Source organism: Paramisgurnus dabryanus, chromosome 11, assembly GCF_030506205.2.
Source record: "Paramisgurnus dabryanus chromosome 11, PD_genome_1.1, whole genome shotgun sequence".
In the NCBI taxonomy this organism is placed as follows: Eukaryota; Metazoa; Chordata; class Actinopteri; order Cypriniformes; family Cobitidae; genus Paramisgurnus; species Paramisgurnus dabryanus.
The window spans coordinates 21,095,769-21,109,937 of NC_133347.1; the positions used below are offsets into that span (position 1 = coordinate 21,095,769).

General features: G+C 36.5%; 3 protein-coding genes across 3 annotated transcripts in view; 1 reads left to right on the forward strand and 2 right to left on the reverse strand.

Annotated features, from left to right (window-relative positions):
- LOC135729597 (calsenilin-like) overlaps window positions 1–14,169 on the reverse strand; it is a 189,460-nt gene that overhangs the window by 146,699 nt on the left and 28,592 nt on the right. The gene's annotated exons all lie outside the window — the stretch shown is intronic.
- LOC135729600 (GTPase IMAP family member 8-like) lies at window positions 449–8,539 on the forward strand. The gene is made up of 5 exons (XM_065247386.2): window positions 449–631; window positions 2,106–2,804; window positions 6,123–6,818; window positions 6,898–7,575; window positions 7,708–8,539. Exons 1-5 carry the CDS (start codon window positions 595–597, stop codon window positions 7,917–7,919), a joined length of 2,322 nt encoding a protein of 773 aa, XP_065103458.1. The 5' UTR covers window positions 449–594; the 3' UTR covers window positions 7,920–8,539.
- crybb2 (crystallin, beta B2) lies at window positions 11,525–13,216 on the reverse strand. The gene is made up of 6 exons (XM_065247390.2): window positions 12,863–13,216; window positions 12,635–12,722; window positions 12,440–12,558; window positions 12,152–12,284; window positions 11,896–12,038; window positions 11,525–11,779 (listed from the first exon to the last, which is right to left on the reverse strand). The coding sequence occupies exons 2-6, from the start codon at window positions 12,695–12,697 to the stop codon at window positions 11,611–11,613; spliced, it is 627 nt and encodes a 208-aa protein (XP_065103462.1). The 5' UTR covers window positions 12,698–12,722; window positions 12,863–13,216; the 3' UTR covers window positions 11,525–11,610.

The window sequence follows — 14,169 nt, forward strand, 5'->3', positions numbered from 1 at the left end:
AAAACATCATAGTCCATGTAACATCATGCAGTAGGCTGGTATACTGTAAATCAAGTGCAAGTAAACGTTTGAACTTGGTTTGTACTGGACATCTGTTACATTTATGTGAAAAATCTTGTTTCTGGCAGTAAATTAAAAACAAACCTAAATTTTGATAATTCCTTTTATATTTTTAACATTATCCAGATTCCGCAAGGTGTATGTAAAAATATGACTACTGGTCTGTATTTCATAAAATGTCATAAATTGTGCTCTTTGGCGCCATCTGGCGGCCTCCAGTTTAAGAACCAAAGTAAAATAACCAACAAGTGTAACAAATTTCACAGTACACGATTCAAGCACAATTACTCGTTGTATTGTACAACTACTAGTTACATAATATTATGTGCGTGTGGAGATGGCATTGTGTTGTTTTGTCTTCACACGTTTCCTCTTCCGTCTTCCTCATTTTTATCACGGTCGGTGGCGCGACAGTGGAGTATGTATGCACGTGAGAGCTGTGTCATTTGACACAGATTTATACCAGGGCAGTATGCATATTTAAAGTTAAATGCTACAAAGTATTCCCAGGAGCAGCATTATTACTGATATGTAATGGAAGAAGAATTTCATTTCGATAGCAACTTGTCTGGTAAGAGCATTCAGTAGATCTGCACACATTAAAGACAACACTTTTTAACTGTTTTAAACTGTTAAATGACGTAACGTGAAATCCCAGGTAAGAACAAATATGTACTAATGCTGCGTTCCAGACAACTCGGATTTGGGATATTTTCCCACCAAACGTATGAGTTAAGACACATTAAAAGTATTTATAAACATTAAAACTTTTAGAGTATTTAGTAACATTAAAACAGCGCCGGGATATTTCCGGGTTGAGGTGGGAAAGATCCTAAATCCGAGTTGTCTGGAACGCAGCATAAATACTCTTATAAAGTACTCTTATATGAGCAAGTACTGTGTTATTTTTTATTTCAATACATTACAAATCTATTTGTATTCAGTAAAGGTTACCTTTTCAAGTTCACTTAAAGAAGTATACTATACTTTTAGTGATACATTTGAAGTATATTACTTTAAAATTTATTTAGTACAAAATACTTTCTGATATTGAAGGATATTTTTAATACAGTCCAGTTTACTTTATTTTACCCTAGGTTGTAAAAAAATGTTTTTTTAATTTATTAAATTCAGTTCTGAATATATGCATTTTTTTTTTTTACTTATCGTGTTTTTATTTTGGAATTCATGTTAAATTTAAGAGAACTTTTATTTTGTGACTAACAAAACTATCACAACAATTCACAAGCTATAGGGAGACCATTTTAAATCAAGTGGTTTTCCTTTGTTTACCTTTTGACATACACACAAACAATGAAGGACATGGACACTTATCATCATATATATATATATATATATATATATATATATATATATATATATATAGTCTACTAGTCTACTAAATCTCTACTAGTCACAACTAAGTAGAACTGAAACGTGAAAAAGATTTCATGTACATTACATAACATTAAACGTTCCAGCATTTTGACATTAAAGTTAATTTCAAGATATCAGCTAACCTTGAACTGAACTAAAAGTTTTGACCAATGATCCCGGGACAATCCTTTTAGTAGCTACACATTTGATCAATCTTATTAATCAAATTGCTTCCTCGTTTCCATACTTCTAACGTCCTTTATCCTACGACACGGAAACCTATCAAGCGCCAGTATTTTGTAGGACATCTCAATTCTTTAATTGCACTGCCAGGAGGTGAGGAACGAGGAGTGAGGAGGCTTCCTGATGAAACATGAGTGTTTTATTGATTTAACACACATTAATTTCCTCCCCTTTTACATCGTCATATCTTCAAACATTTTAAAACACTTTAAATAATTTACACTCATTTTAGACAGTATATTGAGACAGTGTTCATGTATTTACTGATACATATATAACGTAGGGCCAGCCGGCTGTTATCATAAATAAATACACTTCAGGGTAACACAAGACTACCTGATCAACCATGTCGGGATTTAATCCACGAAAACAGCCAACTTACTGTACAATATGCCTTACATTATAACCACACTGTAATCTTACAGGTGATGAGCACCGTACCACAGAACTGAGGATTTTACTGCTGGGCAATAAAGCATCTGGCAAGAGTTCATCTGGAAACACCATTCTGGGCAAACAAGAGTTTAGTGTTAAAACCGCTCAATGTGTTAAAAGGTGTGGAGAAGTAGAAGGAAGAAGGGTTACTGTGGTTGAAGCTCCGGGCTGGTGGAGAAATTATCTTATCAAGGATACACCAGCACTACATACGGAAGAAATTGTACTTAGTGCATCTTTGTGTTCTCCTGGACCCCATGCAGTGCTGATAGTTGTGCGACTGGACTCAGACTTCACTGAAATAAATAGAAATGCTGTTGAGGAGCGCCTTCAACTTTTGGGTATGAACATTTGGAATCACTGTATACTGCTGTTCACCCACGGGGACAGTCTGAAGGACACAAACATTGAGGAGCACATTAAAAACGAAGGATGGCCTCTTGAATGGATCATTGAAAATTTTAAAAAAAGATACCATATTTTTGACAATGAGAATAGAAGAGACAACAAACAGGTTAAAGAGTTGCTGCAGAAAATTGAAGACGTGGTGGCAAAAAACAGTGGGCGTCATCTTGAGGTAGGATTGGGATATGATAAGATGCAACGGGGAAAAAAAGCTAAAGAAGACAGGGTAAAAGAACGACTTATGGCTGTGAAAAAATACTGGCAAGACATTTCATATCTTACAGGTAAAATAAAAATAAACAAAAATGAATTGTTTTAACTCTAGTACCCATACACTGTAAAAAAAGTTGCCTGGTTGCCTTAAAATGTTGAGTTATTTCAACTTTAAAATATTGGTTGACAACTTTGCAACTTTTTTTATTAAGTAATATTTTTAAATTAACTCAAAATTTTAAGGCAACCAGGTAACTTACTTTTTTAAGTTAAACCAACAAATATTTTACAGTGTTTAGATTTTCCTTCACTGCACTGTAAAAAGTTATTTGCTGCCTTAAAGGGACACGCAACTTTTTTTGAAAAAAGGCACATTTTACAGCTCCCCTAGAGTTAAACATTTGATTCTTACCGTTTTGGAATCCATTCAGCTGATCTCTGGGTCTGGTTGTACCACTTTTATCATAGCTTAGCATAATTCATTGAATCTGATTAGACCATTAGCATCGCGCCTAAAAAATAACCAAAGAGTTTCAATATTTTTCCTGTTTAAAACTTGACTCTTCTCTAGTTACATCGTGTACTAAGACAGACAAAAAATTAAAAGTTGCCATTTTCTAGGCATAATGGCTAGGAACTATACTCTCAAACTGGTGTAATAATCAAGGACTTTGCTGTTGCAACATGGCTGCAGGAGGCGCAATGATATTACGTAGCAGCCGAAAATAGTCCCCTTAGTATCTTTCAATAGCGGGGGACTATTTTCAGGCACTGATTTTAAATCGAAATCTATTTAAAAAATAGAATCGTCGATGCTGCCACGCCCCCATTGTCACATCCTGTCGGCTTGAGAAGAGTTCATTCTGGTGTTTGGGAACGGCACGCTCTCTCAGTTTAATGTCGTTCAATAGGATGCCAGATTTCTATAGAGTCTTCCAGGCGAAAACACAGCTAAAACACACTGTAAACAGGCCTTAATGTGTTGCAGAAAAACACACAATCTGGCAACACCAGCCACCAGTTTTTCATCGCTGCATGCGTCATCAAAAAAAAGCAGCATGGAGTTGACAGCAGCATGTAGGCGACAAAGCAGCAAGGAGTTTAATTACAAGGTCGGTGAGGAAAAGAATGGGAAAAATCTTAAATATCTGTGCAAACTTTGCCCGCCGGCTTTCAAACAGAAAATCCGCAATTTGGTCACATCCACAGCAAACCTGAAACGGCGCATTGAACTAAAGGGGGTTGCACACCGGACAAGAAGAACACACGTTCTATAAATGTACACACACACTGACTCTGGACAGTGCTGAAATCCCTGCCGTGCCAAAGAGTGCCACTCACATCGTTTAACATTAAATGACATCATATTTGTCCCAAATCGTTAACGATTAACATAGGCTGCTGACGCATATTTTGGATCTTGAAATAGACTCTGACTAAGCTCACGCTATTTAACGTGCAGTGTGCAATACATGCGAGTTGTCATACACTCAACGCCGTGCAGCGCTTCTCGCCTGGTATGCGACCCCCTTAAAGCACCCGGCTAGCCTTTCAAGGTATGTGCAAGCAAATACAAAAATTAAAAGACAGTCAATGCTAATGTAAAACCTGGTTGGATATGGATTTAAAGTTGGATATGAAGATGAAATCTGACGCATTTAGCTTCAGTGTTAAAACTAATAAAATAATTGCTGTCTTTGGTTCTATATGTGCTATAATGGCAAAAATTTAAAAAAAATAATTTGGGAAAAAAATAACCATAAATTAGTTCATTTTTGAAACTGTGAACTACACTCATCTAAAGGATTATTAGGAACACCTGTTTCTCATTAATGCAATTATCTAATCAACCAATCACATGGCAGTTGCTTCAATGCATTTAAGGGTGTGGTCCTGGTCAAGACAATCTCCTGAACTCCAAACTGAATGTCAGAATGGGAAAGAAAGATGATTTAAGCAATTTTGAGCGTGGCATGGTTGTTGGTGCCATACGGGCCGGTCTGAGTATTTCACAATCTGCTCAGTTACTGGGATTTTCATGCACAACCATTTCTAGGGTTAACAAAGTATGGTGTGAAAAGGGGAAAAACATCTAGAATGCGGCAGTCCTGTGGGCGAAAATGCCTTGTTGATGTTAGAGGTCAGAGGAGAATGGGCCGACTGATTCAAGCTCATAGAAGAGCAACTTTGACTTAAATAACCACTCATTACAACCGAGGTATGCAGCAAAGCATTTGTGAAGCTACAACACGCACAACCTGGAGGCGGATGGGCTAGAACAGCAGAAGACCCCGCCGGGTACCACTCATCTCCACTACAAATAGGAAAAAGAGGCTACAATTTGCACAAGCTCACCGAAATTGGACAGTTTAAGACTGGAAAAATGTTGTCAACTGCAAGATGCTATCAATATGGGCTAACATTTCTAAAGAATGCTTACAGCACCTTGTTGAATCAATGCCATGTAGAATTAAGGCAGTTCTGAAGGCAAAAGGGGGTCAAACAAAATATTAGTATGGTGTTCCTAATAATTCTTTAGGTGAGTGTAGTTCAAAATTTTGAAGTATGAACTGAACTGTTCATTTTAAAATTTGTGAACTGAACTTTGAACTAGTTCATGTAGAAGGTGAACTTTCCCAACACTGAGTGTACCATATTTTTCCACTGGCAGCACGACTAACATGGCAGGGCATCTCCGGCTTCAAGGTCAGATATTATATTTCATAACAGTCTAGTCTAAAAATGGCATAACAACCTGTTCTTCCAAAAATAAAATTATAAATCGAGATTCGAATCAAACCGTGACCTTAGAAGCGAAAATGTAATCGAATCGAGGATTTGTAGAACCGTGACACCCTAGTAACTACATAGATTTACTTTACAATAAATGTAGTTCTAAACGTCGGTTCAGGAGGAGCATCCAGCTGCAATTTTCTCTGTTGCAGGGGGTTAAACTTAGGTTCGCTCTTTCTGAAGGTTCAGAGCTCCCTTCGAGGACAGCAAGCCAAGTTCATTTACCATTAATCATTAAGACCTGAATGTGAAGGCGAACTAGTGAACCATAGTTTATCCATGATAATCCATTTGCTTACAAACAAAGTTATTTGTGATCCTGTATAGCTCAGTGGTAGAGCATTGCATTAACAGTGCCACGGGTCATGGGTTTGAAACCAGGAAATACACATATAGACAAACAATGCATACCTTGTAATGCACTGTAAGTCACTTTGGATAAAATGTGTCGATGTAAATGTTATTTTACTGTTTCTATTATAAAACCATGGTTCATCTTTCTATTGGTTTATATTCTGATTTAATGATCTATTGTAGCAAGTCATTCATTATAACAAATATAGGCATATTAAAGTTTTCTGCAATTTCTCCAACAGGTCCAAAACAATCAGACTTGAGAATTGTTCTTGTAGGCCACAGATATTCAGGAAAGAGCGCAGCAGGAAATACAATGTTGGGCAGACAGGAGTTTGATTTAGTCAGAAGTTCTCAGGGTGTTTTAAGGCACGGAGAAGTGTCTGGGAGGCAGGTCACGGTTGTGGAGGCCCCAGGCTGGTGGAACAATTATCTCCCGAGGGATTCACCTGAACTGTACAAACAAGAATTTGTGTTAAGTGTGTCTCTATGTCCACCAGGACCCCATGTTTTTCTTGTGGTCATAAGAGTAGATGGCTCTTTTACAGCAAGAAATGGAAGAGCCATTAAGGAACACCTTGAGCTTCTTACCGAAAGAGTTTGGAACCACACAATGGTATTGTTTACATATGGAGACTGGCTTGGAGACACCACAATTGAGCAGCACATTGAAAGTGAGGGGCAAGCTCTGAAACATCTTTTAGATACCTGTGACAACCGATATCATCTTCTCAATAGTAATGACACGAGTAACGACTCTCAGGTCACAGAGTTGCTAGAAAAGATCGAGAAGATGGCGTCTAGAAACGGTGCCCTTCATTACGAGTTTGATCAAGCGTTTCTGCAACAGATAGAGGAGAGAAAGAGACAAACTCAAGAATGTGGAAAGCAACGAATGATGAAAGCAAAAAACAAGGCAGAAAGTCAAGTTTTAATGGGTGAGATTAAACATTTTCTATTTGTGGTTTCAGACATATCTTGAAAATAGTATGACATCAGCATTTTCACTTCATTTAGATGATGCACGCTTTCTCCCGGAGCTGAGAATTTTGCTGCTGGGGCTTCGATATTCTGGGAAAAGTTCAGCGGGAAATACAATATTAGGCAATGAGGAGTTGGTTGCAAAACCAGATGTACAGTCAGTGACACAGAGATCGGTAGGAAAGAGACACGTGACTGTGGTTGAAGCTCCAGGATGGTGGATAGCGGCTACATTAAATAAAAAGGAGATTGTGCACAGTGTGAAATTATGTTCTCCGGGTCCCCATGCCTTGCTTCTGGTCATACAAGCAGACACCTCATTCACAGAAGAAATCAAATTTGTTATCGAACAGCACATGGCAAATCTGGGTGAAAGCGTGTGGAATTACACTATTGTGTTGTTCACATGTGGAGACTGGTTGGGTGACATCACCATCGAGCAGCACATTGAAAGTGAAGGCAAGGCCCTTCAGTGTCTGTTGGAGACATGTAGGAACAGGTATCATGTTTTTAATAACATGATAAAAGGTGAAGACACTCAGGTCATAGAGTTGCTGGAGAAGATCGAGGAGATGGTAAATGAGAATGGCGGCCATTTTCCCCACATTCCAGACCACACCAGGGACTTTTCTAAATCATGTGTATATAGGAACACTTTGTGGAGACCTGATATTTATATCCGGGACAATCAAAGTATGCAGCACCCACCAACAAGTAAGAAAACACAAACTTTAATGCTCCTCATTTTATAATTATGTTATGAGATGTTAGACAGGCAATTCTGTAAGTTAACATTTTGTTTTTTGTGCATTATATATTTATGTTTCTTTATTTGCTTTTCCACAGTTGGTGCCGACAGATCTTTACCTAGCTCAGATTATGATTCATTCTCACGTTCTGGATTCAGTCACAGTGGATTACTATCCTTATCACTGAGCTCTGGGATTGGCTCACTAAGAGAGCGACGGCTCAAAGCTTATCAGAACAAGAGAGCAGAAGAGGACAGATGCAGTATACCATCAAAAACAAGTAGAGAGGAAGTAGATGAACAAGTTTGATACTGTTGTTGAAACTGGCCTGTAAGGATAGATCAAAGGGACAGTAAGTAGAATTTATCCCCATCTAGCGGTGAAATTGTATTTTGCATTTTGCACGAATAATGCTCTGTAGCGCCTCGCCTTTCCAAATGCGTGTTGCAACTACGGTAGCCGTTATGTATTCACTGATCTCCTTGTCCGTTTCAGCTGGTTCTCGTGTTTTGAATGAAAACGCGTTGTGGAAGCGATTGGTAGGCTAGTGCTATTTGTCCCTCTCTCTATTATAGTTTATCAATATGGGTGAATGACATGGAAGCCTCCTTGGACATACCCGTTCAATGTAAGTAAAGCGAAGAAATCTAAGCTTACAAAGAAATGTCAGATCACATGCAGAGGTCATTTGACACCAATGTCTTTATTTATAAATAAAGACATTGATTTTGATTAATAAAACACCTAAAATCCTTACAATCCCTTTAAAGAGAAAAAAAATAAATTCTGTCATTATGAACTATCCCTTTAAAGAGTTTTGATCTGGGTCTGTCTGTGTGTTTTAAAGATGTTTCTACATAAGAACAACAATGGTTATTGGATATGGTAAAAAAATAAGTAATTTTACAGCCTTTATTTTTTGCATATAAATTTACCTTGTGAATTTATGCTTTGGATTAAAAAGTCAGTTTTACAAGTATTGTGCTTCTGGTATTTTTTGTTTTGTTTGATGTGTTACATACCAGTGTAAAAAGGGATTTCAATGTGGAATATTTTGGATGTAATTTTTATGGAATTATGGCTTCATGTTTATTCTGTCGTGAAACATTTATATGTTTATAATTTTAGTTATAAAATTAATATGTTATTGCATTATTTTTATTTATTTATTTATCACGTCCAGACACTTCAGTGGTAAACCTTAAATTGTCTTCTTAATAACAAATGAGGCTTTTAGACCAAAAATGCCAGTTATATTCATTTGAAGGTGCACATCAACTTTTCACCCCTTACTATGGGGGGGTGAAAGTTAAGGAGTTAAGTTAAAAAAAGGTTAAAAATTTTAGGTGTTGAAGTAAGTTTTCTCATGAATGTTTTGCTTAATGTAAAAAAATAATTTTATAAAATTATTTTGTGTAACCAATGAAAGTATGCTTAAGTAGAGCAGCTTTCACTTTTAAAACGTTTTTTTTGTTGCTGTTACAATCAGGTCACATGCATACTTGCAAAACAGTGACGCAAACCAGTTTAACTAGCTTTAGTAAAAGAAAACATGAATGTATTCTGTCTGTCTTCTTAGGGGCTGTCCACACGGAGACGCGTATCACTGTATACGTATACATTTTTTATCGTATTGGCGTTTCGTCCACACGGATCCTGGGTTTTGGGAGACTGGAACTGCTATTTTTTGAAACCGGGTCCTAAAGTGGATAAATCTGAAATCGACACCCTTGCGGTTTCGTGTGTACAGCCAATCCATATATTTTGTGAAGTGAAAACGTCATCACATCACGTGTCGGCAGCGTCACACGTAACAGCAACAACAATAATGGCAGAATTGGCAGAATTACAGCGCCCCATACTGGTCTGGAATATATACTACACCGCTTTCAGTCGGTTTCAGTGGTTTCGTGTGTGTGTGCGCAGATATTTCTTGAGACGACGCCGTGTTTACGGATTATTTTTTTAGAATGAGGAAAAAAAATTATTGGATCGGGAATGCTTCATGTGGACAAAGCCTTACTTGTAACACTCTAAAAATTCCCTGTTGCACTTAAATTTGAAATTACAAATAATTTTTACACTTTCTTGACTAGTGAGCTGTTGTGTAATAAATAAATTATTAAAAAATAAAGTTGAAATAACGAGATAATTTAACTTTATTTTTATAAATATTGGAACTCCTCAAGAAGCTGAAATTATTTGATTGAATTGAAAAGTTGTTTAAACTTTAACATTTAAGTGCAACAAGGAATTTTTACAGTGCACCTGCTTGAAAGATGACATTCTCGATCCTCTTTTAATAAAATAGTATTTCTGTAACTGTCGGTAAGATTTAGACCAGGGTCATGTTTTCATTTCCTCTGGACTGATTTGTTATTTGAATAAAGATCGAAAAAAAATATGCAAACATCAATATAGGTATTACGGAGCCCCTAAGGGGACATGGAGCAAAAATTAAATAAAGTAAATAATTCTTAAAGGGGCACTTCACCCATTTGCATTAAGCTTTGTATATTTAGAACCCCAGTCATGTTTTTGAATGGTCATGCATAATTTCCTCAGTTGCCACTGAGACCGGAGAAATACATATTTCAGTGTTGCACTTCCTTCTTTCAATGATGTAAAAATCATCATTTTGCATCATTGAAAGAAGGAAGTCCAATATCTTTGTTGAGGTAGTGAGACTACAAACACCCCTTTGCTCGGTCAAATAGGCACCAAATTCTAAATGTATGTTACATTTCAACTACAAATATGACATACTTTCAATAAAGATTAATGTTTCTACGAGAGAAATGCTCCTTTAAATATTATAAAAAGTCTTTATTTTAGGGATTGAGTAAAGTACTGAGTTATGCAATAAGAATACCTGTCAACCCTTTTGTCGGGATTCATCCGTATTTTACTATTCTTTCCCACCATCATATCGTTTAAATAATTTCTCGTATTTCTCCCATATCTATAAAAATATCTGCACTGAAAAAAATGATTAATTGAATTTAATCAATTTTTTTAAGGTAAGTGGTTGCAATCAATTGATTTGAGCTACATTTAAACAAAAAAGATTAGTAAAGTAAAATAAAATATAAAACTTTTGTTTAAATGTAGCGTAAATAAATTGATTGCAACCACTTACCTTAAAAAAATTGATTAAATTCAATGAATCATTTTTTTCAGTGTGCTGTTTCTGCTTTTATACTAAGAATGTGTTAAGGAATGCAACATCTGCAACCTATGTATATAACAAGTCACTTGCAGATGCAAGAGAGCCATAAAAACAATGATACAAGATACACTGCAAAAAAAAAAAAAAATATATATATATATATATACTTGGTAGTTTTGTGTTAATGAATAATTTTTTTAATAAGTTTTTAGACCAAAAATATTACTTTTAAGTGAATTTTTGCTTAAAACAACCAAAATAAATAAATAAATAATAAAAATTTGCTAATAGCAGAGTTGACATTATTTTTCTTGAATTAAGTGTTTAAGAAAAAAGTAAACTTATATGAAGTTTTCTTTTGTACCCCATGGGCAGACTTTTTTTGCTTGTTTTAAGCACAAATTCACATACATTTGATATTTTTTGCCTATTGTCTTTGCTCGTCAAGAAAATATATCTTAAGAATTGTTAGATAGTTGTACTGAAGTTGTACTCCTTTTTTGCAGTGTACCCATCAATTCCCTTGCATAGTAATGAAAAAAAGTGTGGGGGGGATTATTAGGTTTTGGGAAATTTCCCTTATTTTCAAATTCCAATGTTGACAGGTATAAAATGTAAGTGTATTTAATTATTAATAGATGCATAGAAAAACTCAATCAAGTATGATTTCATAAAACAGAGTCAGCCATAACGCAAAATCAGTTATTTATTACTCTGCAGTAGCGAATGAAATCACTGACACAACTAAAGAGGCATGAAAGATCAGCATTCAGGGATGAAGAGTAGGGTAAGAGTGTCAGAAGCTGAAGGGTGAAGAGATGTGCTGGTGGATTAGTTAGAGGCGTGGAAAGCCCCTCTCTGGTGCCATTGCATGTCACGAATGCGCCTCACGGATTGAATCTGAGGCAGCACAGCCCCGAACTCAGAACACTCCTTATACTCTCCTTTCTCGAACAAGTACTGATAGCCTCTGTATCCTGGGTACTGATAACCCACCCAGCTGTTATAAAGACATACAGAAGAAAATAAAGACAAATATTTACTGCAATGTCTGCAACCTGCATTAATTATCAGAATAGAGACTAAAGAGTCACACGGCAGTGTGGTTTTACTCACGTGCCACTCTGCACACGAACTGATGAGACTTTCTCATGGTATCCATGGGCATGGAAGCTGGGGACATCGTCATCTATGATCTCAATCTTCTTCCCAGCGAAGCTTGGGTTCTCATACAGCATGATCTTGTGTTCCTGGCTGTCCTGCAGGGGTACAGAGGAGATATTATATTAGAATAGTCAAACGCATAGTTTGGTACACTGGTATAGTGTCTATATAAACCATGCATTTTACAGTGCTCTAGTCAGTTAGTTACCACTTTAATGGGGCGGAAGGCGAAGATGCAGTCACTGCGTCTGCTATTGGTCCAGGCATCCCAGCGAGGATACTCACCCTTCTCGAACACATACTGTTCCCCTTTACAGCCGGGCTGCTCATATCCCACCCACCTACACACAAATTGCACATCTTTTTCATATTACCTACAATTGATCTCTGAGTCACAGCACTAGTCTCTCCGATACACAGTATCCGTGTCTCGGTTACTTTCTCTGACCTTCATTATAAGTCATTTGTTTTCAGACACACTCAAACAAACACTCACGGTCCACACAGAACCAGTATTGAGCCCACTTTCTCCATGCCCGCCTCTTGGAGGTTATTACAGGGCCCAGTCAGCTCATGACAGCGGCCTTGGAAGTTTTCCTGCTCGTAGATTACCAACTGTGGGGCGAGAGAAAGTGGAAAACAGGATTATATAGGAATGAGAAATGCAAAAACTGTGAGAATGTGCTTGTACCTTGAATGCACTGGGCACCGGTAGCTTTTGCTTGGTTGCAGGGTTCTGGTGATCAGTTGCCATAGTGAACCAGGATGGGTGTGATGAGCTTTGTAGAGACGTGACGTTAAATATAAGAAGTAAGCAATAATTATTACTTTCAAATAAATAGTACATAATTTAATGTAGCACAAAAAGTGTGTGCAAATAAGATGGTTTTGTAAAATTAAATATGCAGTGTTCACTTACCAGCTCCGGGATGCCAGTCGCTGTGGGGTGGCATCACAGGCTCAATATATACTGTAAGCTTAGGGGCGGAAACTCTGCCAAAACTTTTCTATGACCTGAACGCATTCATAGGCAGTTCCCAATAGGCTGGCTGGCTGGCACTGGGAGGGCAGAAGAAACACCAGCCAAACACACACATCACCATCCTCATCCTCTCTATTCTACCCTCCCTTTTCTTTTGATGCCCCACAAAGTTATTTCATTAGTTGTCAGTTTCGCCCAGCCATGCTTTGTTTCATATCCCATGATTCAGCACAACCTATGCCAAGAGTCCAGCACCTACAACAAGACTAACAGACTCTGGCTGTCCAACTAAAAGAGAGAGAGAGAGAGAGAGAGAGAGACCTTGCTTTTTTAATTCACGGTTGTGAAAATATGTTAGCATAAAAACCATTTTTGGTGGCAAGAGTTTTGTTTTTCGGAGATGTAACACCTCCCCCCAATAATCAAACTAGCAATTTCAACCTTCCTAATATTTATACAGCAATTAACAAAAACATAAATTTGTGTTTACACTCTAACTAGGCAAGGCAAGTTTATTTGTAGCACATTTCATACACAGAGGTCATTCAAAGTGCTTTACATAGAAATGAGAAAACAAAAAAATTAAAGATACATGAATTTAAAATATCAATTAAAAGAAAATAAATCTGATTTTAATAAAAACTGTTTAAATGTGTGGAAAAAAGAATAAAACAGGAATAAAAGTATAAAAAAAAAACAATAAAAGTATAACTACCAAACATTTCAATCAAATCTAAGCAATGCTTTTATAAAAGTTTAAAAATGTGGTTAATCACTGCATGTTTTTGGCCCAAAATGCTGAGTTTTAGGCAAATTTGTGTTTTTAATAGGTGCAAGAACACATGACTACGTTCAGGTAGGCATTGCACGTCATTGACCCCAAGATGTTACATAACCCAAATTTATAATCTGGAGTTTTCTCCTCATGGAAACTACTGTAGTAACTTGAGTGAACTGCAGTAAATTAATTACTATATTTTGTTGCTATAGTATTATATAAAATTAACTATGGTGAATTTGTAAATACTTTAGTATACTATTTTAAATATATATATATATATATATATATATATATATATATATATATATATATATATATATATATATAAAAACAGAAAATGGGTCAATGACGTGACATTCATTATTTTGTGTCCGTATGGTTCAATTATATGTAAAAGGGTTTAAATTTCAAAATAAATTTGCAGATTACTTCCATACATTATCTTTTTTGAAGACCAAGTCTA